The sequence below is a fragment of the Cinclus cinclus genome, chromosome 1, assembly GCF_963662255.1.
Source record: "Cinclus cinclus chromosome 1, bCinCin1.1, whole genome shotgun sequence".
NCBI lineage: Eukaryota > Metazoa > Chordata > Aves > Passeriformes > Cinclidae > Cinclus > Cinclus cinclus.
In genome coordinates, this window is record NC_085046.1 from 71,613,818 (window position 1) to 71,635,895 (window position 22,078).

General features: G+C 37.3%; 1 protein-coding gene across 1 annotated transcript in view; it reads left to right on the forward strand.

Moving 5' to 3' along the window:
• Positions 1-22,078, forward strand: part of DROSHA (drosha ribonuclease III) — a 70,306-nt gene that overhangs the window by 4,106 nt on the left and 44,122 nt on the right. Inside the window, exons 3-13 of the mRNA XM_062499523.1 lie at positions 1,615-1,707; positions 2,625-2,856; positions 3,389-3,530; positions 5,904-6,058; positions 9,041-9,121; positions 10,854-10,940; positions 11,047-11,133; positions 14,013-14,084; positions 15,657-15,738; positions 16,926-17,000; positions 20,287-20,456. Of these exons, the coding sequence (XP_062355507.1) occupies positions 1,615-1,707; positions 2,625-2,856; positions 3,389-3,530; positions 5,904-6,058; positions 9,041-9,121; positions 10,854-10,940; positions 11,047-11,133; positions 14,013-14,084; positions 15,657-15,738; positions 16,926-17,000; positions 20,287-20,456 (1,276 nt within the window). The remainder of the gene's footprint in view (positions 1-1,614; positions 1,708-2,624; positions 2,857-3,388; positions 3,531-5,903; positions 6,059-9,040; positions 9,122-10,853; positions 10,941-11,046; positions 11,134-14,012; positions 14,085-15,656; positions 15,739-16,925; positions 17,001-20,286; positions 20,457-22,078) is intronic.

Genomic DNA, 22,078 nt, shown 5'->3' on the forward strand with positions numbered 1-22,078 from the left:
TGCATTACGCCAACAGCTTCCAGATCTACTTGATTATGTATCTGCTTATTTTGATTCAGAACTGTTTGCCTTACTTGAGGTTGATTTTTTTTTTTTTTTTTTGTGCAGCGTCGGTCTCCCAAGGAAATCAGATGGTATAGAGTATGCCCTCTCTGAGGACTGAAATGCATGCTTTAACAAGCCACCAAGAAGCAAGGATAAATGGGGCTGGGGAGAAACAAAAGATCATTTCTTTGAACTTTTTGTTTCATAAATTTGCATTCTGTTTCATATTATGAGCATGGAAACAAACATATATATATATATATATATATATATATATATATATATATGTTCATAAATAATTTTTACTTGTTCTGTTAACCCACCAAGCCACTTGAGGCACCTGTTTATAATTCCTAACGTATGAGCAGACCAGAAGTTTTAACATATACACAGTGACTTGCTAGCTGTTAGCAGCACAGTGTAAAAGCTGCCTTTGTGATCTTTCCTGCCTAATAAATACAGTAATTTCATAGAATAATTTAGGTTGGAAAACATCCTTAAGATCATCAAGTCCAACATGTAACCTAATGCTGCCAACTCCTCCACGTAAATGTGTCCCTAAGTGCCACATCTGCATCTCTTTTAAGTTCCTTCAGAGATGGTGGTACCACCACTTTTCTGGGCAGCCTATTCCAGTGCTCAATAACCCTTTGGGTGAAGAAATTTTTCCCGCTGTCTGAATGAAATCTCCCCTAGTTCAACTTGAGGCTGTTTCCTTTCATTCTGTTGCCTGTTACCTGGAAGAAGAGGCTGACCCCCAGCTGGCTACAGCCCCCTTTTAGGCAGTTGTAGAGAGAAACGAGGTCTTCCCTGAGCCTCCTTTTCTTCAGGTGATACACCCCCAGCTCCCTTAGCTGTTCCTCATAGGACTCACTCTTTAGACCCCTCACCAGCTCCGTTGCTCTCCTCTGGACATGCTCCAGCCCCTCCATGTCCTTGCAGTGAGGGGCCCAGAGCTGGACACAGGATTCGAGGTGCAGCCTCAGCAGTGCCAAGTACAGGGCAGGATGCTGACACAGGCCAGGATGCCATTGGCCTTTCTGGCCACCTGGGCCTGTGCTGGCTCCTATTCAGCTGCCTGTGACCAGCATCCTCATTTGCTCTGCTGGGCAGCTTTCTAACCACTCTTCCCAAAGACTTCAGTTAATTTAAAGCTCCTTGACCCAAGAAATGTGTTTGCGTTGTGAGTTTCTTTATGTACGTGTGCAAGCTGAGTCTTGCAGATGAGAGTCATAGTTTCAGCATTATGCAGACGGTCTGTGACTGTCTGGTTTCTGTGTGTGCTTGAGGTTGCTGTAAGGAAGAGAGAGCTTGCCTCAAACACTTGAATGACTGCTGTGCTTAGAACACTATTGTGCTTAAAATAGGTTTTCTTTTCCTTCCTTGAGGCATTTAGAATGGTTATATATACAATGATCTTACTCTTTGCCATTTGTAACAGGAGAAGAGGAAGAATGGTAATAAGTCCTGTGGGGAATTCATGGATGTCACCTCTGTATGGTGTGAACTAACTCTTGCTTTGAGGTAGACGGCTTTGTGACATTTAAATTATTTTTTTAACTTTTCAAGGGAGCGGGAGAGGGAGAGGCATCGGCACCGTGACAGCAGAAGATCACCATCACCAGACAGATCCTACAAAAAGGATTACAAGAGAGCAGGAAGGTAAGGCAGCATTCATGTGGTATCTTGAGCATTGGAGACACTGTGCATCCACTCACATGAGGTTTTGTGTATGTATGTGAAACCCAGAAAAAATGGGTGTCTTAAATTTAGAATCATCTACTGATACATGCAAATACCACTTATCTCAAGACCTTGTAGAGTTAGAAACAGGATTAATCTCTGGAGAGAGAGTTTCATTGCTGTGTCCTAAAGACTTTCTCTTAAGTCTTTAGTCTGTAAAGTACCAAAATTATTTGAAGTCACTCTAGATTATCTTTTAAAAGCTCTGGTTTTATTGCTGTTCCTTTCTGAATGCTGGATGGTTGAAACTGTTGCAATGTTATTGGTTTGGTAGGCAGAGGAGATTTAAAAAAAGTAGGTAGTTTCCTTACTTCTCTTTTGAAAACATTACTTTTGTGATGCACAAGAAATATCACACCTTGTGTTGTTCAAAGGTGTGTTAGAGTAACAGAAGTATGGGTTCTGTGTAATCCTTTTAATAAAACTCAAGTTCTTTTGTCATACCAGTACTTTGTGGGCTGTGCTTTGAAACTTCTTACTGTAACTTGTGACTGATGTGACTTAGCTTTTACCAATAAGTTCCTAACTTTAAAATACAATTAGAAGAAATTCGCTTAGAATGCAAGTAGGAATTTTAATTTAAAATGGCATGTATTTTTAAATTTTAATTCTTGAATGTGACTTAAAATAAAAAGCACATTGAATTTTAAGTCATTTTTATAGTAGATCAAGAATAAAAATTGCTCTTGTACTCTTTATGGTGCAAGTTAAAATCTGGACAGGCAACTGGCTTTTGCTGCAATTTATATGATAGAATGACTTACTCATCTGAAGCAAACTGTTTTTCATTTTAAAATAATAAAGAGAACTGTTTTTGTTCCCTTTCTCCCACTCAGCCGGTCTCCAAGCAGAGAGAGAAAGAAAACCCGATGGGAGGAGGACAGAGAAAGGTGGTCTGAGAACCAGAGCTCCAGTAAAGAGAAAAATTATACTGCTGTCAAAGACAAAGAATCAGAAGAAAATGCATCTGAAAAAAATGAAGAGGAGGATGAGGAATTGCTTAAGCCAGTCTGGGTTCGCTGTACCCATTCTGAAAACTATTATTCCAATGACCCTATGGATCAAGTGGTATGTCAGGGAGAGCTCTAAAATGACTGCAGACAGTCCTTTATGATACAAACCCTTCAACAGGATCATCATTTTGTGTCATTTAATTCTTCTCTTTTCCCAGTCATCTCAGTCTTTTAACCCTCTTAGGGTTCTTCCCTGTTTTCATCAGCTCCTTCTGTCTGTTAGCATTCATATAAGTGGTACATGGAAGAGTGGTACTTTTGTTTTGTCTCCAGGAGGGAAAGATCTATTTTTTCCCTATTTACACTGTGTTTAACTTGTGAGCAAAGATGCCTCAAACATTGTATATTCCTGCAAACTTGGAGAAGTGCTATACCAGCACATGAAAAAATTTCACTGCTAGTTCACCTGGTAAAGCAATGTAATCATATGCTTAAAGCCTTATTAGGTGTTCCCATGTTTCACTGAAAGATCCATCTTTCCCACCTTCTTGTTTTTTTCATGAAATGCTGGTAGACGTTGAGTTCTTGTGCTCTTTTAACACTGTGCTTTTTTTTGTTCTGTTGTTCCAATTTTTTTTTATTAACAGGGGGACTCTACTGTGGTAGGAACAAGCAAGCTCCGGGATCTGTATGAAAAGTTTGACGAGGAGTTAGGAAAGCGACAGGCAAAGGCCAAAGCAGCCAGGCCACCATGGGAGCCACCAAAAACCAAGCTGGATGAAGATTTGGGTAGGCTGAAAGGATGACAAAGCTCTGAAATGGAATAATCTGTAGTTAACCTCTTTTGGCAGTTGTGTGTATTTAATAATGTAGGTGTTTTTTAAATCCTCCTTTGTATTTCATATCCATGGGAGTTTTACTGTAGTTCTTGATGGGAGTAGAGTTAGATTCATTACCCAGAAAGCCTAGGGAGGAATGGAGAGTATCCAGCACTACCAAATACTAGTTTCTTCCATGGCATAAAAACACCCTGAGCATCATCAGATGATCAATGTCCAGAGAATGGCACATGAGAGGCTTTGAGGAGCTTCTGGTCTTGCATTTCTAAAGGGGAAGCAGGAGTAGTGGTGATAGAGCTGCAAAAGCAAACATCTGAGTTTTTCCTCAGTATTGTATTTTTGCTGTGCAACTCTGCTTAGTATGATCAGACATATGCAGAAGTACCAGTTTTCATAACATACATTATGTGCACTATCTTGTGCCACCCATATGGATCTTCTGACATTGAAATACATCCAGCAGCATCAAATACTGGGGAAATAGTGGTTGAAAAGCAGAGTAGAGGTTTTTATAGCAATTTGTCTACTCAGAAGTCAGTGAAAGCTATTTTTCTTGGTGTTGTGAAAACTGTTCTTCTTTTCATACTTCCAGCATTTCAGTGTTTCATAGTGTGTTTTTAGTAGTTGGTTTAGCTCAAGAGATTTGTAGGCATATCATAGTAATTTAGATACTCTGTTCGGCTGGCTTTTTAACTGTTGCTTCATGTTGGCCAGGTGACCTGCTTCAAACTCTCAGGTCTCATCTTAGTAACTTACTAATAAAATTCCAATGCTGAAATACAGACATAATGACATGGTTACATGCTGATGGTATAAAAGGATGCAGTGAAGAGAACGGAAAAAAATAAATACAGATGAAATAAAGTGTGAACTCACTTTTGTAAAGTAGTTCTTCACATTTTTTTGAACAGTGAATTTGCATATATTTAAATTCCTTCAAGAATCACTAGTAAAGTTAACTGTAGGGTTTTTAGGAGGTGTTTTTTCATGTGGATGAATGAAGGATGCGACTGCTACACTCAACATACTTGTGTATAGTCCTCATTCCTTAAATCTCTGCGGAAAATCGCCTGCTGCTCCAGGCTAAATTATGATAGGGTCAAGGGCAACTTCTGCATTTCTTTTTCCACTCTTTCTGGAGAACACAAAGACTCCATGTTTTCACTGTTCCTCAGGGCTAACTTGGTGTCTGTGCCAGCTTCTCCTACAGCCATGTAGTGTCTAGTAATTTGTCTTATTTTGTAGTTCATTGAAGGCTGTCTCTGTTCTGGCTTGTGTCAGCAGCAATTGTGTATTGCAGTGGGATAGCAGTGCATTCCAGGAGCATTTTTATATCATGAAAGGCTGATGATGGAAGAAATTCTTCACCTTGAAGGTGGCGAGGCACTGAGACAGGTTGCCCAGAGAAGTTACCTATGTTCTATCCCTAGCAATGTTCAAAGCCAGGCTGGATGGGGGTCTTAGCAACCTAAGTGGGAGGTATACCTCTCCATGGAATTGGATGGTCTTTAAGGCTCCTCCCAACCCAAACCATTCTATGATTTCAGTGTATGACATCAGAAAGTTCTGTGTTAGTCTTTTGAACCTCCAGCTTGCTCTCATGGGTTCTATGCATATTTTGCACCCGAAAATAGACTCAGTATTAATCAGATGTATATCAGAGAACTTTTAAAACCTATGTGTTTGTGAATATTTGTAGGAATACACATACACACTCTGTGAGGAAACTCTATTTCAGCTGAGTACAGATGACCTATGTAAACTGTGTGTTCCAAGGACATATTTTAATAGCACTTTATGCCAAATTATGAACTATGTAAAAATAAATGTAGATTTTTTAAAAAGGAAACATTTTCTTAATGGTGTTCTCTCATTTTCTCTCCTTTTTCTTTCAACTAAGGAGAGTCAGTAAAATTGTGTGCTTTAAAACCATAGTTTCACAGTATTTGAAAGCACTGACAGTATAGTAATGTATTTTCTCTTAAATCAAAACTTAAAAAATTGAAGAAACATTGCATTTTATTCCAAGAAGAAGATAAGCATTACTTGCATACTGGTATATGTCTTGGCTATTAAGGCATTTATTTAAATTTGAGCTGAGGATATCTGTGGAAATGACTAAAATAACATGCATAAGAAAGGGAGTCACTCCACAGTACCACAGGAGATTAGAGGTATTGAGATCAAGGGTTTTATGTTTGTGTTTTTTTTTTTTTTTAATATTAAGTGCAGACATTAATTCATGTTAGAGAATACATTGCTATGGAGAAGAGAGCATGTGTAAATGTTTTTCAGCCATCTTTATTTCTTCTGTGTGAATCAGAGAGCTCCAGTGAGTCAGAGTGTGACTCTGAAGATGACAGCAGCTGCTCCAGCAGTTCAGATTCAGATGTTATTGACGTCATTGCAGAAATTAAGCGTAAAAAAGCACACCCTGATCGTCTCCACGAAGAGTTGTGGTACAATGATCCAGGACAGGTAGGGTGGGAGGGAAAAGTACTGGGTGTCCAAAGGTCATTCTTCCAATAAATTGAAAATTTTGCCTTGTTGTCCAATATGCAGAGTGACTTCTATTTCAGAATGCTTTCTTTACCTCTGTTTTCCCTTTTCTCTCTCATCTTCAAAGCACTTTTGATTTCAAGAGTGTGGTTCCAGCTAATTAATCCTGGGGATTTTTCAGTTGGAATCATGTCTAACAGCATTAATAGAAATGGAATGTTAACAATGTGCTAATGCTGTCCTTTTAGCCCTGAGATAAAGGTACACAACTGAATTCTGTGGTGGAAAAAAGGCAATATGTTCACATCCATTACAGATTTTTCACCTTAAGCTCTCAGCTCGTATGATAAATAATGTTTTAAATATGCAGCTAATGCTTCTAATTTCTTGTCTAATGGTTCTTTTGTAATTGCATGGAGATTGTAGTTCTCATTAAATGTAATTGCTGTGCTCATGAATTGCTGTTTTACATGTACACATTGCATAGAAGACTAGTTTTTGTTTGCAAATTCACTGTCTTCATAGTTTTTAAATATTTTACAATCTATTCTCTCATTTCAAGTGGCACCTCAGTAAATTTCTTTTCTTGTCACTTTGTGTGATATATGAGTTTAGCATGCAACAAATCATAATGTGAAGAGATACTGGAAAGCATATTGCCATTGTGGTAATTCACAAGTCTGTTGAATATTCTATTACAGATTCATATTTATGCTTCTAGTTAAAAAAATGATTGAGCATAGCTAGCTGTTTTTATTTGTACGGAAAACAAAATTAGTGAACTGTTTAGATATTTAACAGAAAAAAATGGTGTAGCTCTTGGGCACATGTCAAAGTAATGTTCTATGAAGAATATTAACAACAAAAAAAGTGGAATAACTGTAGAAGGAATAGATTCAGGAATGTTTGGTTTATGAGTTTCCTGCTGAAAAATGTTCTTTACCAAAAACTTTCTTGAGACTGGCTCTTCATCTTTCTTGAAAAGGCTGAAATCAATCATGGTGAGCTTGTCAGTGCTGTACTACTTCTGTGTAGATTTTATTTGAAAAGGTTTGAAGTTTTTAAAGTATTTATCTGGTGTGTCAAAATGCTTTATGTCAATAAATAAAACAGGAATAATTGCCACACACTCTGACATGTACAAGTACACAATCTGACATGAAACTAGGTTTGTAGGATGGATCCTCCCAACCCTTCAGTCTGAGCAATTTGTTTGTTAATTTGGATAATCTCCAGCAGTGTCGACAGTTGCCAGAAAATAGTTAAATTCAATGCCACCGTGGTAGCTTTTGCCTTACAAATGTAATCAGCTTGTTTGTGTTGCACTGTTGGTCAGAGAAGGCATTGCCTGTATAAATTTGTGGTCTCTCACCATCATTTTACCATCAATTCATTATTTCTGTCCTGCATTTTTTTCTATGAGCAGGGCTGTTAGAGACAAGATGGGTATGTATCTGAGTGCTTCTTCATTCACATGTCTCAGTTTTCATCTCTCAGGTGCATTTAATATAACAGAGGCAGTATTCGTGCTGAACAGTAGTAAGAATTAAGGATGAGATTTTTCAAAAATATATGATGATTATTTAAATAGCCTCAGTAGATGCTTAGCTTTGGAGCACTGATGAGCAATTAGCTGTTCACTACTTTTTGAAGTCTCTTCTGTCTTGTTGCTGTATAAGCCAGTAAGGAAGTATGCTTCTACCTATGAGCATGTTCTATTTCTTTGAACATGTTCTTTCCTCGAGGGTCTCAGACTATGGGAAAAGCTGTGTGAACAACAAGCTGTCACATCACTCCATTGTTAAGATTGTGTGACTAAGTTTCCAAAGGAGTTGGGAAGTGCCCTGCTTCTTATGTTTCTTGGCATATATATGCATTGTGCCAGACTGAAGAAACTGAAGTTAACATCAAAACTAAAGGTTGCATCCCTATCCCAGCTGCCTAAAGCAAACATTAACAGTGGTGTAGTGATTCTTGCTTCCTGTGGTATCTTCACATTACATCTTATATATGGTAATGTCATTTAGCCTCACTATGGATGCTGATAATGTTTTCAGACTGCTTTTAATAGCATGAAAAGTTCTTATTGGTTTTTCTATTGCATTGCAAGTTTATTGGTTATTTGTTTGTGGTTTTTTTCATAAGTCAGAAAGTATTTTAACTTCTTGGATTCAAACTTTGATTAAAAACTGGGGTTTGGAACTTAATTTGATTCTCTGGTTTGTTTTTGGGCTTCTTTTGTTGGATTTCTGCAGTAAGCATAATGTAAGAGTAGAAGTCTTAAGGCTGTTGCAGTAGTTGATAGTCTACATTGATCTTGGTCATAAAAGTGAAAAGAAAGACACCAACTTTATTATGTATTCACAGGCCCTTTTGGTACAGGCAGTTAATGCACCCATACAGAATACTCAAGCCTGTATTTTTTCCTCTTTCTTACTGATCTGTTCATAAGATGGATTTGACATGTTCCCATCAGTTCTTTAAAGTACCAAGTAAAATCTTTGAATGGCTTGTATTTTAGAGGATAGCCTTGTTCAATGGTAGAGGGCTTAGTTGAGGATAGGTTTTCAGTCAGAGATCTCAGTGGAACTGTTTGAATATGGAGAATTCAGCATGTAAATATTGACACATGCATGTTTAGGACCTGAGTTTTGTTTTAGGTGGTCAGCATGCTGTTTGTGTGTATAAGTAATGGAAAAGAGGTATATTATAGTAGGGTAGTACAATTCTGGTGAGAGTGTTTTTCCATCTTATGCTTCTGAAACAGTGATGAAGTCCTAATGCTGCTGTGTAGTTTTCTTACATTAGTCTACAGTGTTTTGAGTTTTATTGGCTTAAGAACTTCCACTCAATCTAAGCATGACAGGCTTTTAGAAGCATCAGCACTCAGGGCATTAAAACCAACATACTTTTCCAAAACCACTTTTCAGTAAAACCAGAATCCTATTTTGTTTTTGACAGATGAATGATGGACCTTTGTGCAAGTGCAGTGCTAAAGCCCGGCGAACAGGAATAAGACATGGCATTTATCCTGGTGAAGAGGTATTAGTAATTCTGAGAATTGCAATTATGAATACAAGTTTGCAGCTGTAAATTCCTGGCTGGGTTGATTTGAGGAGGTTTTCCTGTGATTTACAGGATGAATGAAAAAAAAAAAAAACTCTTTTGCAACTTTAAATCACTTAGTTAGGTAACCTCATATTTAAAATGCAATACTTGTAATTAAATCCATCTCAAAACTGTAGAAAACTTTGGCCTGTGTTTGGTCAGCTTTGGGTTTGTTTGGTTTCTGTTTAAGTTTCTATAACATGATTACGTTAATAGCAAAGAACTTGTGATCAGAGATCTGCTATCTTCAAGTGGATGAATATGTTGTAAAGGGCCCACTTTGTGAAGTGATTGCTTTAAAAAAAAAAAAGAGTAATTCTGTTGCTGAAAGCAGCAGAAGGCTTGTCAGGAGGCATTCTTGCCTTTTGTAGGCTTTTCAATTTATCTTCATACTTTTTCTTGAAAAATTTTATTTTTCAATTGGCCTGTTTATATTTACTGAAACAGTTGTTTGTTTCTCTGCAGTTAAGGAGTAACAAACGTTTGTGTGAATTATTTGAGTTCAGAAAATCGGCTTTGGTCTGAAGCTTACTGTAAATTTCTCCAGTTCAGGATCTGTTCCTCCCCATGTTGCATCAAGTGTTCCTCTTGCAGAAAAGGGAGAAAATTTAGGAGGAGAAAACTATATAAAACTTGCTGCATGAAGGCAGCTGCTCCCTGGAACAATGCCATCTGGGAATCCCACGTTTCACAAAATCTCCTTGGATATAATACTTTCCACAGTGTCCTCTAGGTGAAACTGCCTAGTTTTCAACGAGCTTATTTGCAGCTGCCTTGTCACAGCTGTAATTATAAGTTGAAAAGCTTATTTTGGGACTGAAGAGCCAATGAAATCACCTTTCTTACTGCGTAAGCTTTTCAAAGTGGTCAAAGCAACATAGTGGTGTATCTGTCTTGCCATTGCCACAGGCCAGGTTTTGTTCTGCAGTTCAGAATAGTACCTTGCTCACTGCAGTGCTTTTATTCTTTTTCCCAGTGTATTCCAAATGGGCTGGTGGCAGCCTCCGAATTGCAGCAGGTTGTATGTAGGGCATATGAAAAATTGGTTTTGGCTGGTTGTTAAGGAGTTCAGGTCTTTACATAGGACTGCTTCAGAATAAGCTGGAGGGAAACATGAAATCGCAGGCATCTGGCTGCCTTTGGACCTCAAAGTCAAGCATTACAACCTGGGAGATAGAGTGGCGTTACCAAAGCTACCTCTGTGATGATATGCTAATACCCTCTCTTCAAGCCTCAGATATCCCCCAAGCAGATGAGCTGATACCTAGCTTGATAATGTACCTTGAGATCTTCTTGTGTGATGTCCAGGCTTCTCTTTGTAAACTTCTAAAATGTGTTTCCTGAAACAAATTTATATAGTAGAGGAGATCAGTCTGGAACGTAAACAGCTAACTGTTGTGTGTATGAGAGATGGGGAGTTAAATGGAAAGTGAAAAAAAAGAAATTCACCTTTTTTTGCTTTTGAATAGCTTTAAAAATATTTCTTAAAGTGAAAATGGAGATAAGGCCACACTTTCCTCCTTCCCAGAATGCTTAATTATGACTACCTGCTTTTATTTAATTTTTCCTAATGCATATTTCATGGCTATTTGAAATGCTTTATTCTCTCTTTTAATCTCAATTTGCCTTGACTCTACACATAATTCTACTTATCTCTTTCTTTAAGCCCATTAAACCATGTCGCCCCATGACCAACAATGCTGGAAGGCTATACCACTACCGAATTACTGTGTCACCTCCCACAAATTTCTTAGTAAGTACTTTATAAATAATTTGAACTAGGACTCTGATTTTGTTTTTGATGACAAAAGTCGTACTCTTCTTGCTTACTCCGTGGTGGTTTTGTTTGCTTTTTTAAGACAGACAGACCTACTGTTATTGAATATGATGACCATGAATATATCTTTGAAGGGTTCTCCATGTTTGCACATGCCCCACTAACAAATGTAAGTATGGTCATTGCTGCTTACTTTAGGTTTCATACAGGGGATTTCTTTAGAAGGTGCTCATTCTTCCCTGAAACAAAACTTCTCTAAAACAACAATGCATGTATGCTACAAACATCTTACCAGCACTGGGGACAGGGGAAAGATATTTGTGCTAATGAATCTCGGGTTTTGTCTTGACTGTGACTGAAGCTGTGATGTGCATGGAAGTAATGTTTTTATGTGTTTCACAGTTTGGAAGTAGATTAAACCATGGAACAGCTTGTTAAGACTGCTAATTGGATTTAAATTGTCTGAGTGGATTTATTAAGTTGGCAAAATTAAAAAAAAAACTAGCAATAATAACAAAAAAGGGTTTTCCCTTTAAGTGACAAATGAAATTTTTCAGAGATCCACTCTAAAGGGTTTTCTCTTTTCTTAAAACTTACCTAGATGTATCCAACACTTTCTAACAGCTATTCAGCTTCTTCAGGATCTAGCAAGTTGCAATTTTTGGTAAAAGCTGTAGGGATGTACAGGTGTGTAAGTTTGTGTTTTGAAAGCAGGTGTAGCAAGAAAAGGAAATGATTGCTACCTGACTGCCTGGCTTTTCCAATATTAGCTCAGTTAGCCAAATGTGAGTGGAAAATATGCAGATTCTTAATTTCTGTACATTTGAAGATTTTTTGTTATCTTGGTTATTTCAAGGTTTTCTCAAAAAGTTCAGTGTGTGTTAGTTTCTGTGGTTTTTGTACCTATTACTAGCTACATCACCAATGCCACAACTCAGTGTAAGAATGGTTATGAACACAGGACTGGGATGTAAGGATCCTAGAACTAAGAGGCACTGAGAAGAAATTACTTTGACCCTGACAGTTTGCTTACATAATGGATATAACACTTTTCTTCTGGTGGTCAGGGGAAGGGAGTCTTGTTGAGAAGTCAGGGAGAGGGTGGAGTTCAGCCTCTGGCATGGTAATGGGAAGCACTGGTGCCCAGTAGCATTAACAGCCTCAGAGTTCAAGGCAAATTTATCACAAGGCTTTACATTTTCACTTTGCAAATGATCAAAAGGGAGAAGTTTTGTTTTACTCATATTAAATAATAAAGAGACCCCCTTGTCTTTACAATTTTTGTGTCTATTTTGTGATGGGAAGGCAGAGAGTTATGGAAATCTTTAGTATACAGACAACAAGGAAAACTCTTCTTTGATATGTGTAGTTAGTGAAGCTGTTAAGCTTACTGTGAAGTACATGTTTATATGTGCTTCCAGATAGGGGGAAACGATCAGCTACAAATATCAAGCCACACTGTGGTGCCAATTCCTCTTACTAAAAGATATAAAGCCCTTTGGAAGGAATCTCTTGATGTCATGAGATGATTTTTTGGCATACAACATAAAACCTGCTCTTTGAGGGACACTTTGGAACATACTTGATAAAACAGAGGTAGCAAAAGGTAGTAAAACTGGAGATCTGAGCACCAACATCTTTGCATTAGTCAAATTTCTGTAGTGCGAAGTCTTAAGTTTGCATGGTTAGCGTTATTACTGAGTTACTGCTATTGTTACTGAGTAATTGCTGAGCAGCTCAAGTATTAGGGAAAATGGTTAGTACAGTAACAGAAAAAATATTTTCATATTATAAAAATCAAACCAGTTTTACACTACCAACCATGTGCTCCTTTAGTGTGTATTTGCTTGTATAGATGGAACTCCGGTTATGGAGGTCTTAGTTGTTGCGACTTCTCTAAAGAATTCAACTTCTAGTTTAAATTATGTGTTACAAAGTAAGCAAACAATCCCTGTGCTTTTTTTAAAGCTTCACTGATTTAAGTGTGACAGGTTTTCATCTGCTCAGATTCTAAATGGTATATTTAGCTTCCAAGGTTTTGGGAGGGATTTGTATTTACATTTAATGCTGTATCAAATTTTAAGAAATATAGTTTTGTTGGTTGATTTGGTGCAGCTTCTTAATTTGTCATGCAGATATCAATAGATTCTTGTAGTCAAAATAGTCAAATGTTTGACAGTGGGCTGTAAGAAGATGCAATCAGAATATTGCACCTCTGCTTTGTACATTGATTTCATTGCAACCCCAGTGCTGTTCAGATATTTGTGTGCTTATAAATGTAAAATAACCTTGGGTTGCTTCACTTTCACAGATCATGGAATTATTCTAACATTCTTTCATGCTTTTGTGGCCAGTGAGTAGTAAAGTTGGGTAAGAGTTGTAGATGTGTAAGGGAAAATTAGGCATTTTTGTAGTCTTTTAGGACTTCAGCTTTTTTTTCTCTGAAAATCCCATTAAAAATGAAACACCTTCAGCAAATTATAGACTGTAAAAAGGTGGAAAAAAAAGAAATTGTTTGCCTTGCTAACCGGTCAGATGAAACTGAGAATATTTATTGCATGAAATTAGTATAAAATTGTAATTTATCCCTAAGCTATCATTATGTAGCTTTGACTTAAAACTGCATTTTAAGACAATGCAGCTGACAGAACTGGCAATGTGCTAAAAAGCACCTTGTTTTTAGATCACTCTATCAATCTGACGTGTGTCACAAAACAAATTCACATGCAAATATCCAAGTAAGAGAAGATACAGGTTGACTGAAGTTTACAAGTGTACTTTTTCTCCTGAAGAAAATTTAGTCTCCAGTAGATGGCATTATTTAACCTTCCTTCACAATCTCTCCTGTCAGCACTGTGTTTTATTACTGAGGTGAAGGCTGGAACTGGTACTCCCTTTACACATGCTTGTGTTCTTGCCTTTGCGTGATCCCCCAGAGCAGCTGTTTTAGTAAGTGCCCTTCTCAGCAGACAGAAATACCTTTGCATACAAAATTGTATTAACTATGCATTTGATAGCTTTAATACTGAATTTCTCTTTTCCTTACAGATTCCTCTATGCAAAGTAATCAGGTTTAACATTGACTATACAATTCATTTCATTGAGGAGATGATGCCTGAGGTAAGATGGATAATTAGTCTAAAAGTCAGAGTGGGTCATGAGTTGTTGGTATGCTTAATGGATTAAACTCTTCAGTATCCCACCTTGTGAAGTCTCTAAGAGACTGGCTCTGTTCTGAATGAGTGGCTGCAAAAGAATTTGCACTTACAGGTACTAGCATCAATCCATCTACCTAGGCTATCATATATTAAACTCAGATAGTAAGAAGTGCTTATATCTGTAGGTTCCTTTCATTTTAAGTTATATGCAATATCTGTACATTGAATTAGGCATTTCCCTTCTCTTATATCTGACAAAAATAAGGTGCATGGAGCTATTCCTTTTCCAGGACCACATAAGTCAATGGCACAGCAGAAAATTAATCAGAAGTTTGAAGCTTTGAATCAGTACTTAATATAAGCTGTTGCTGAAACAAATTTCCTGTGGATACAAAAAAAAGCAGATTGAGTTCATAACCTGTTTGTGGTGGGATTTTTTTATTATTAATTAATGCCTTGTGGAGCTAGTTTGCAAAGTAAATTGCTGCAGTGGAGCAGTGTGTATAGATGCAGAAACACCCCTGCATATTAGCTTCAAAGATAGGATCAGTATTTAATTTGATCATATATATTTACATTTTTCTTTCTAGTTATCTTTTTTGGCTGCTCAATGGCATCTGAATATATACAATGCCTAAAAAGCCCTGAAATAAATAGCCTTGAAATGCCTCAGAAAGAATAATGTGATCAAAGCTATTAATTTCTTGTAAGAAAGTGAATGTACTATGTTGTCTGCAAATCTTGAACTGAAACAACAAATGGCCACTAAGCAAAATAGGGAAGTCACCATTTGGGGGGGCTTCTGGGTAAATAGCTACAGTATTATTTGGAGACCATCTTTATTAATGATTTTTGAAAGTGAATGTGGCATTGAGTTTGGAATTTATGGCTGATACTATACATACACAGTTTATATCAATCTGGCCTGATTTTGTTTGTTCAGGAAAGGTTATATGTTCATTCACTGAAGGAGCCACTTCCTCATTTGATGAAAATAATCTCTTTTTTCTTTTTTTCTTCCATTTCAGCTTTTTTCTTCTGTTGGCTATTTAGGTCATAATCCTCAATTTGTTTTGTACTCATGCTTGCCATGGAATTGATAGTGATACTGCAGATGGTGATTTATAAACATTTATTATGAGCATGTGGGAAAAAGTGAACTATGAAAAAGATATTTCTCAGAAATGTGTCATCTGCTTAGCTTGCTCAGGTGGAAGAGGTTTTAGTGATTGGTGGATTATTTGTGATTCATAATTTTTGCCTATACTGTTTGATTTGGACATTGAGCAAAGAGAGTTCAATACCATTCTTTCCTGACAATGCTTTCTAAAGAGAACACTGTGCTATGTTAGAGTAGATGATCACAAATATATCAATACAGTTTCCAGAATCCAATATCTAGTGGTCGGCAGATACGAAGACACTGTTTTTTGGGTTTTTTTCATTGTGTTTTATTTACCCATATATGAATGGCATTATTTATATTGCAGTATATTATATAGTTATAGTTTTGGTCTATATTTTTTTTCCCCAGAATTTTTGTGTGAGAGGCCTTGAACTGTTCTCTTCATATCTATTCAAAGATATTTTGGAGTTGTATGACTGGAATCTTAAAGGTAACATTCTCTTTGAGACAGTCCTCAAAATAGCAGCGTAACTGCTGTTTTCCATGAGAGGGTCAAGCTTCATCTATTCTTCAAGAAAATGAAATTAGAGTTCCACAGTGTGAGCTGTAGCAATGAAAATGTACAAAATTGGCACTGTATTCTCACAAGTAAACTATATTTCTGCCTTAATCCAGATTTTTTATTTTTAATCAAACAGTAAATATTACTGTATGTTTAATATTACAGAGCATCATGTACATGGTATTTTCAAAGTCAAGGTGTCAGGTAAACTGTTCTCTCCTTTTAACAAGCTAACAAGAAGTTGCTCATACAGTATTTCTCTGCAGTCAGCTCAGAAAGCAGTGTCATATAGACAGCTGTGGAGAGTTAACCTTATCATTATAGCTGAATGTTTTTGTCTTTTGACAAGATGAACATGCTTGTTTCTGTGAAGACTGCAACAGAGGAGAATGCTTCTCATGGTCTAAAAGAGAAATGAGAGCATCAAAGGAATTACCTTACAGAATCTGTAGGGTGTCTTGACTTTGTGGAGTTGCACTCTGCACTTAATGCAGTTAGACAGAGGAGCACACAGGTTTAATACATTTTGTGTAACCTTTGGTTTGATACTAAACATATTCTAATGTCAGTGTTGTCTCTCCTGTCACTACTTGTGATTGTTCTTTCTTTTTTTAACACCAGGTACTTACAGGTTTAGTTTTTTTATTTTCTTGCAAAGCCTTATATGGTGAATAGGAAAACAAAAAAAAAAACCAAAACAAAACAAAAAAAAACCCCAAAAAAACAACACTACTGTGGAAATTTCTGTGTTATCTTTGTTACGGTGAACAAAAACCACCCCACTGACTGGGAGGAGATAAACTAGTGCTTGTACCTGTAAGGCTTAGGTGTAATAATTAATTGATTATATAAACCAACCTTTTTCTATTACTGTTTTATTTAAAAGTACTGGGGTTTTTGTTAGGCTCTTATTATTTTAAAATTATTTTAGATTTCTTTTAAATTGTGTGAAAGTATTCACTATAAGTCTTTTTTTGTTATTTTTTGGATTGAAACTTTAGCTCTAACAAATGTAGTCGCTATTCACTGATTTCATCTGCAGCAAATTTGCCTCTTTTCTTCTTTTGCAAATATCTTGCTGTTCATAAATTTTCTGTATGTTTTTTGTATTTAAGGTCCTTCACTTGAAAATGATTCTGTTTCCTGTCCCAGATATCACTTCATGCCACGGTTCGTGAGATTTCTTCCAGGTAATATTTGTACTATATAGCTTTATACAAATTAGATCAACAAAACTTTTAAAAACCCAATAAAACAGAAAACAACCCCCCAGAAAAAAACCTCCACAAAAAAAAAAAACACGAAAATACCTTATTGCAAGTCAAATAGCTCAGTCAGTGCAGAGATCTGTGCTTCTACTTGTCTACATCCTACTGCCAGTGCTTGCTGGCAGTGTGGAGGGTTTACTCAGAACTGGAATTCTAATGGGAAGGCCAAATCTTGTTTCCAGCTTTTGTGTTTGTAGTAATTTTAGGCATTGCTGGGTCCTCTTTGGTGTGCTCTGCGATGGAGCTATGGCATTTGAGAAGGGCTGTTATCTAATATCACACATTTCATGTCCCCCTTGCTCTTCAGGGTACCATGTGGTTAGAACACAATTCTTGATGAGCAAGGGTCAGCATGATTGGCACAGCTGAGGACGTGTTTTTCTGATCCTAATGCAGGCTTAGACCTTGTAGCAAATACTGAAAGGCAACGGCTGTCATTCCAATGCAGTTCAACCCTGGCTTGCCAGCCAAGGACAAGATTCCACGTGGAGCATTGCTCTCATTTTGAGTGAACAGCTTACGTAGGCAGTTAACACATCCTAAGACACCAGGACAGACTTTCAGTTGATGTGAATATCATGGCTCCATTGAAAATGTGTACTGCTGAGATCCTGCCAGTGATTGCTCTAGGAGGGTTGTGTGGACAGAAGGATGTGTTACATCTGTGGGATTTAGGGTGCAGATGAAACATGGAAGAGCCTTCAGCAAGAGGGCTGTGACTGTGACCTGGAGGTGCTTTCTGGTCTGGGCTTTGAAACTTAGTTGGGATATTAATTATAACTGGAGCAAAATGAGTTTTGACTTGTTACTGTGGAGAGTACTGATGGCTAGATGACTGTATTTCTAATTGTTGTTCCTTCCTGAATGCATAGCACTGTTCAATCAGAAGCAAAGCTCTGAGGCTTGCTAGCAAACACTGATTTGGTTTTGCTGAAGCAATTTACAAAATAAGCCATCAAGCCACAGGTGGCTGATTAACTTGACCTCATCACAAAATGAGAACAAGTTTGTCCTGCCTAGTTTGTGTAGCTTGAGGGTGCTTTCCTGTTCAGGATTTTTATATGCTGATTTTTTTTTTTTTTAATTTTAGTTGAGAATTTTTCTGTGCTGTTGGGTTGTTTACTGATAGGGAGAGATAAGTCTCTGTAATATGTATTCCAGTGTGCTGCTTTTTCTTTAAGGTCCCCAGCCTTCTAACTCTTTAAAAAATGTCTTTTCCCTGATATTTCTGCATATATAGTTGCCTTTTAGCATCTTTTTTGACAGGTTGTTTTTAATCAAGCTTTCATTTTTTATTGATTATTTTTTGAAGTATCCTTGAGAAAATCTATTTCCTTTAGGTATTTTTGCAGAGCACTTCTTATGTCTAATCAAAGAAGATGTTGGTACATCAGATCTCCACACATCCATCAGCTGTCTCTTTAAAGATAGGAATGAGCTGCTGATTTCCCATCCCTTCTGCTTTTTCTTTCTTACTTTCCTAACATTGTCTGAAAATAATGGGGTTTGGGATGTCAGGTTTTCTATGTGGATTTAGTTTGAGACTGGCCTTGGGGTAGCTCTGACCTAGTCATATCTGGTTTACTAAGATGCATAGCATGCAGAACAGTTGCTGTATTGTATTCATTTTCATAGGTTTTTATGATGATAAATATATTCAGAGAGTAAAAGACGAGAGATTGAGGTCCCAAGTGCTGCATAGAAAGAGTCTCTGACTTTCATTTAGCACATTTAGTACCATCTATAGCAACCTGTACATGATCTTCAGTGGGTAAGGATACACTTATATTTTAGTGATTAGTGGGTGTGGGCTACCTGTTGCATAAGAGTATAATCCAGTTGTTGACAAAGAATAGTCTTGTAAGTGGAGTCCCCATTTTAATTTGAAGGAAAACTTCGCACATTTACAAATCTGCCCCTGTAGCTAGTTAGTAGAATTTTCTATTTCCAGTGAGGTTTGGGGTGTATTTTCCCCACTTAAGATTCCATCTTGGAGTTTGAGTGAGTTAGTTGTTTTGACAGGCCAAGTTACACCATTGCCTGACATCATTTTTGTGCAGGAGTGCTGTAATCCCAGCAGAAGTAAGAGAAGGGCTTGGCTCCTCACGTGCCTTGTAGAGGACATCATCTTACACAGTGCTGCTGTTGTGCAGCAGCTCTGCAAGGCTTTTCCACTGTGCCTAGGATCACACTCCTTGTGCTGTGGTGTCATTCCCCATATTGCTCTGAGGTTTTACTTCTGGTTTGTCACCATTTCTCTTTTGTGGGTGTAGTGATTAAACATACTCAGTGCCTGGACCAGATTGTTTCTGTTCCCTGAGGGAGGGAAATCAGTGTTTGTGTTCTGTGGGGCTGAAACTTGAAGATTCCTCCATACCAACAAATTAACACTGTTATTAAAGGAGGGAGTTAGAGATGTATATCAATGCACTGGGAACATGCAGTGACTTTTTTACTTACGTGAGCAGACATACTGAATTTGAATGGTCAGTGATCTGAGTGACCACTGAGCAGTGATCTGTCAGGACCATCACTCACCCTTCCTGTTTGCATATTCGCATCTGTAACTGGCTACCTTAAACCAGTCAGATTATAGTGTTCTATTGGTACAAGCAGCCTGTGCTGTGTGTTTTTCCTGGGGTCTCAGAGGTATTTAGTAATTTTCACATGCCCTTGATTCATTTAGTGACAGAAGACAGCATGAGGCTCTTTAGTCTTCATTACTGCAGTTACAGCATGTAAGCACTACAGATGAGTTTGAAGTGCAGGGATAGCTTACTATATTCATCCAGAAGAATCCCGTAAAATTTTGAGTGTTCTTAAAAAAGCTGCGTAACACCTAAAGGCTTTTTAACTGCTGTTGTGAGAAGAATGGTATAGTTGTGAAAAGGAAGATATAACTGGGCAACATAACAGATTGTTCTGCTTACTCATTTTGAAGTTTATTTGGGCAAGTTAGAATCTTCAAGTTTACAGTAGGAAGGAACTGTTACTCTTGCCACCATTACTGTTACTGCTTTAGTTTAGCAAAGTGTTTATGCAGGTGCAGCATTCATCAGTAAAATATTTGCTTTCATAGTTGTCAGATCACTTAAGCATTTTGGATTTTATTTTGCTCATACAAATGGTTTTTGTTCTGCATGCTTTCTCTTATGCTCATTCTTTAGGAGTGAATCTCTGAAATGTGGTGTTTTTTTATGGTTTTAAGATGGAGGAAAAGAAGTGCTCTCAATGCATCAGATTCTTCTCTACTTGTTACGATGCAGTAAAGCTCTGGTGCCTGAAGAGGAGATTGCCAACATGCTTCAGTGGGAAGAACTGGAATGGCAGAAGTACGCAGAAGAATGCAAAGGGATGATCGTTACCAGCCCTGGCATGGTAGAACAAATAAATATTTTTTTGGTATTTTGAACAATCCAGTGACATGTACATGTGTTCTTTCAGAGAGTTTGTTACAGGCTAAATTAGAATAGGAAAAGGTGACTGGTGGCTGTTGCAGATTGCAATAGGAACAGCTTATTGACCGGTTCCAACCCTGAATTGTCCCCTCTGCTGCTGTACTGATGGGTGTATTTTCAGAAGGGCACTGTTTCAGTGTGCGTGTTTAAAGGAACCTCTATATTTTATGTATGTAAAACTTTCCTATTTTCTAAGACTGTCTTTATGTGCATGATCTCATTCTCTTTTCCTAGACACAGCACCAGAGAAATAGTAACTGTTTGCTATTTACTTTACTCTTCCTCTTTGACCCCCTATTGACAGCTCTATTTAACGTGTGCTATCCTAACACTGGTGTGATAATGGAAAAGGGGTTTTCTGCCTATGTAGTTTTTTCCACATTGTGTGTTGCTCTCACTCGCACTGAGGAATTTTGTGTACATTAATTAATGCATGTATTAATTTTCAGTGCCTGGTTTGAAAACCCTGTGGCCTTATTTTTTTTTTTTAACAATTGGTATTTTAAAGCATATGTTCTCTGAACACAGCTCCTTTCAACTCCAGTGTGTATGTGAATTCAGCCCATTATTCTGACTTTCCCTTTCAAGAAATGTGGGTCACAAGAATAGATGAATGTCCACTAAATACTGTAGGGTTGTATTTGTATAGTTTGGTCAGTATTGCAAAAGGGTATCTTCACAGTAGAGGCTTATTTTGGACCTTATATTTGAGACTGCCATGCAGCTTTCTCACTAGTAATACCTTTCTTTTTCTGACTTCATTTTCCTCCTTTGCTTATAGCTCAGATTCTTAGTTTCTGAAGAAGTGTAACTTCGTACCATGTCTAAGTAGAAATTTAGTTTTTCAGCTGACAAACTTGTCCCCAGACTGCAGCCAGGGGTGACATGCTAAATATATTTTTCTAGTTCTTATTTTTAAGTATGGCAGCATAACATTAGTAAACTACTTAGTAAGCTAATAATAACTTGGGTCAGATAATTTTCTCCTTGATTTCACTCTGAGTGAAGTACAACTTTTCAAACAACAAGAAAATTAGGCTGTTTCTGGGAACATGATTTACAAAAATGCACGTGAACTCTCACTATGGAAAATTCTACCTCAGCTGCTTTAAATGATAGCTAAACCAAATTCCCATAATAGAAATTATTAGAAAACCTGAACAGCCTTAACTTGCCTGTGGTTTCTGTGATACAAGGTACATGCTGGTCCATAGGCTGTCAGCATCTAAATGCTATACAGTGACATAACTTCAGTTATTTTGCTGAAGATATGCTGATTTCAGCTAGCTGAAAACTTGCTTTTTTGTTTAGCATTAAGGAATTCGTATATGTTCCTTCCCTGTGTCACGGAACTCTAAATGTCTGTATGCCCAAAGCAGTATGATTTGTGGGCTGTAGTGTTAATTCTGAGTTCTTGTGTGATATTTTTACTGGCAAACTTTGCATTCTACAAGGCAGTGTTTTTAGAGACGTTTGGACATCAAAATATGTAAGCATAAAATAAATCTGTAGCACTTTGAAAAGTCATGTTATAATGACTTT